Here is a 3,096-nt window from a genome sequence, read left to right on the forward strand (position 1 = left end):
GGGGGCTGAGAGCCCGGACACCTGGGTTCTGTGCTTGGCTCTGGGAGTCTCATGTGGGGGTGGGAGACGGCTGGGAGCCCGGACGCCTGGGTTCTGTGCTGGCTTTGGGAGGGGGCGGAGGTTGGGGGGCAAGATTCCTTGGTCCTGTGCCCGGCTCTGGGAGGGGGCTGAGGTCTAGTGGGTTGTGGGGAGGGGCTGGGAGCCTGGAGCCCCCCAGGTTCCGTGCCTGGCTCTGGGGGCCAGTGGTCACAGCGAGGCCCTGCTCTGCCCCCCACCCCACACATACACGGAGCCGAGGGCGTGGCCATGGCGTTTATTGCCCCCCGCCCCTAGGCGAAGCCCCCCCGGGCGCTGCAGAAGTCGGGCCCGAGGCTGTGCACGGTGCAGTCGCTGGAGTCCATGGGGCACAGGCTGCAGTGGCAGCTCAGCGCCACCGGGAAGGTGAAGGCCGGGTCCACGCCGGGCGGGCAGCCGGGCAGCGCCAGCGTCTCGTAGCGCACGGCCCGGTAGCTGCAAACGTGCTGGGAGACGGGCGCCAGGGCGCTCTTGTACACCGGCTCCTGGGGAGAGAGGGGTAGGGCAGGGGGGCAGGCGGCAACCCCCCCCCGGGACCTGTGCCCCCCTCCCGCCGGTGTCCGCCCACCCCTGGGTGCGGGGGCCCCTGCCCGGCGGGCCCACCCCTGCCGCCCACCCCGGCCCCGCCCTCACCTTGGTCTGGCAGTACCCGCTGCAGATGGCCGTGGCCACGGTGACGCAGACGGGGCAGTCGTCCTTCTCGGCCGCGATCGTGGCGTTGACGGGGCGGCAGAAGCGGCGCCCGCGGGCGGCCCCCAGGGCCCCCCCGGCCAGCAGCAGCGCCAGCGCCAGAGCCTGCAGCCCGCGCTGGGGGAGAGGACAGAGCGGGGGGCAGATGGGGCCGGCTCGGGGAAGGGGGCACTGTTAGCTGGGGCCCGGACCCTCCCCAGCAGGGACCCTCGTCCCCCATGTGCCCCCATGTCCCCCTGGCCAGCGCACGGCTCCCTGCCCCCCCAATCTCCAGCCCCCCACCGCTGCTCTCACCTGTGGGGGTCCCATGCTGGCGTCGGTGCCCGAGGAAATCAGCACCAGCCGTTCCCCGCTGCCCCTCTTATACCAGCAGCTCCTGCCCCCCCAGTGCCCACGTCCGTCCCCCCGCCCTGCTCCAGCTGGTGACAGCGGGGAGCCAAGGCCACCCCCCCACCCCGGCACAGGGAGGGGGCGACTTCAAGGCCAACGTCACTAGGGCGCTCGGCCCACGCGGCCTGTCTGCCAGGGGCGAACCCAGGAGTCCGAGCAGCCAGCCCCTTCGCCTGTCGCAGCCCCTGGGGACTCCTGGGTTCTCTTCCTGGCTCTGGGAGGGGAGTGGGGTCTAGTGGTTAGAGCAGGAGGCTGGGAGCCAGGACTCCTGGGTTCTCTCCCAGCTCTGGGAGGGGAAGGGGCTGGGGCGCAGGACTCCTGGGTTCTCTCCCGGCTCAGGGAAGGGAGGGGGCAGAGCCCTTCACCCTCTCGGCTCACGTCTCCTTTGCCAAGGGCAACCCGGGCTCCCCCCAGAAGCCGGGGGCCGGCGCCAGCTGCGTTGCCAGGTGAGAAATCCCCACATCCTGCTGGCCTCAACAGCGGTGCCCCCGGACAAATCCCCCCCAAGGGCATGGGGGAGGGGGGCTGGGAGTCAGGACACCTGAGTCCTCTTCTGAGAATCATACCTGGCAGCCCCTCCCCCCCCAAATAGAACCCAGGTGTCCTGGCGTCTTGGGGGGGGGGAGGCAGAGAAAGGACCAGGCCTCGGCGAGCCCCCTGCCCCCCAAGGAGGACAGACCAGAAAACACAGGGGTGACGTATTGTAGCATGTTGGGGTGCACAGTATGGGGGAGCCCCCTCAGACAGGCCCAGGTTTGCTGCTCCCATAACATTGGCTCTCCGTGCGGTACATCAGGGGCACTGCCAGGATCTGGGGCCCAGCTGCAGGGGGGCAGACGGTGGGGGGCCGGGCTGGGGGCCCCCGGATGCTGGGGGTGCGGCGGGGGGGCCCGTAGGACTCCTGCACCAGGCTCAGCGCCCCCCGGTGCGGGACAGCAGGGGCCAGCGTGGGCAGGCGGGGAGGGCGGGTGGGACTGGGGAAGAGGCTGGGGTCACGTGGGGGGCCGGGGGGCTGGAGGGGGGGCACCGCGTCCTTGCCCAGGGAGGGGTCCCTCAGGCCGTGCCCCCAGGCCTTCGGGTAACCCTCAAACTGCCAGTAGGTGAGGGCGTCTTTCCGGGCGTAGCCGTGCAGCTCCTGCCTGGGGGAGAGACGGGGGGTGTGTGAAACCACGGATCCTTCTGCCCCCCGACTCGGTCAGCCCTGCCCGCACCCCCCAACTCCTCCCTCTTCCAATGGCCCCCAGGTATCCTGCCTCCCAGCCCCCCTGGCTCTAACCACTAGCCCCCACCCCCTTCCCAGAGCCAGGGAGAGAACCCAGGCGTCCTGCCTCCCAGCCCCCCCTGCTCTAACCACTAGACCCTACTCCCCTCCCAGAGCCAGGAGAGAACCCAGGCGTCCTGGCTCCCAGTACCCCCCCCTCCCCGAAGCAGTGGGGTCTCTCACGGGGTGAAGGCGCGGATGTCCTGGCTGGTGACGGAGACATAGGGCTCCAGACGGCTCAGAACCGCCCCGTCGCGGACATAGAAGACGGATCCAGCCAGGGGCTTGTTCTCCGTGCTGGCCACCATGGACTGGAGTGCCGGGGGAGATGGAAATTAGGGTTCACCCCATTCTGGGGACCCCAGCCCCTCCCCCCACCCCATCTGCCATCTCCCTGGGAACCTGACCCCTCTCCCCACCCCATCGGCCTCCTGGGGAACCCCAGCTCCTTCCCCCCCCAACCAGAGAGGCCCCCCCAATCTTTGGGGTCCCTACCTTGGAGGCGCCGTCGCTGTGGTGGGCGGCCAGGCCGAAGGGCTGGGGGCCGGCATGGTGGGCGGGCTCGGGGGGCAGGTTGGGCCAGCCGCAGAATCGGTGCCGGGTCTCGCTCGGCCGCCCCCCCGGGGTCAGCGGGACCCGCCAGGCGCGGAGCTGCAGCTGGGGGGCAGAGCACCACGGGT

At 71.2% G+C, this 3,096-nt stretch overlaps 1 protein-coding gene across 1 annotated transcript; it reads right to left on the reverse strand.

Annotated features, from left to right (window-relative positions):
- Positions 1-329: 329 nt before the first annotated feature.
- On the reverse strand, positions 330-1,074 carry LOC112113630 (lutropin subunit beta-like). The gene is made up of 3 exons (XM_024209983.2): positions 1,060-1,074; positions 709-882; positions 330-560 (listed from the first exon to the last, which is right to left on the reverse strand). The coding sequence occupies exons 1-3, from the start codon at positions 1,072-1,074 to the stop codon at positions 330-332; spliced, it is 420 nt and encodes a 139-aa protein (XP_024065751.1).
- Between the last annotated feature and the right edge of the window lie 2,022 nt (positions 1,075-3,096).

Source organism: Terrapene carolina, unplaced genomic scaffold (assembly GCF_002925995.2).
Source record: "Terrapene carolina triunguis isolate 2854851 unplaced genomic scaffold, T_m_triunguis-2.0 Scaffold32772, whole genome shotgun sequence".
NCBI classification, from domain to species: domain Eukaryota; kingdom Metazoa; phylum Chordata; order Testudines; family Emydidae; genus Terrapene; species Terrapene triunguis.

What these genes read in the sequence shown, in the direction of transcription:
- LOC112113630 (XM_024209983.2), bottom strand. An exon ending in GCGGGTACTGCCAGACCAAG is followed by an intron (nt 561 to 708) that starts GTGAGGGCGGGG and finishes CTCTCTCCCCAG; the next exon opens with GAGCCGGTGTACAAGAGCGC.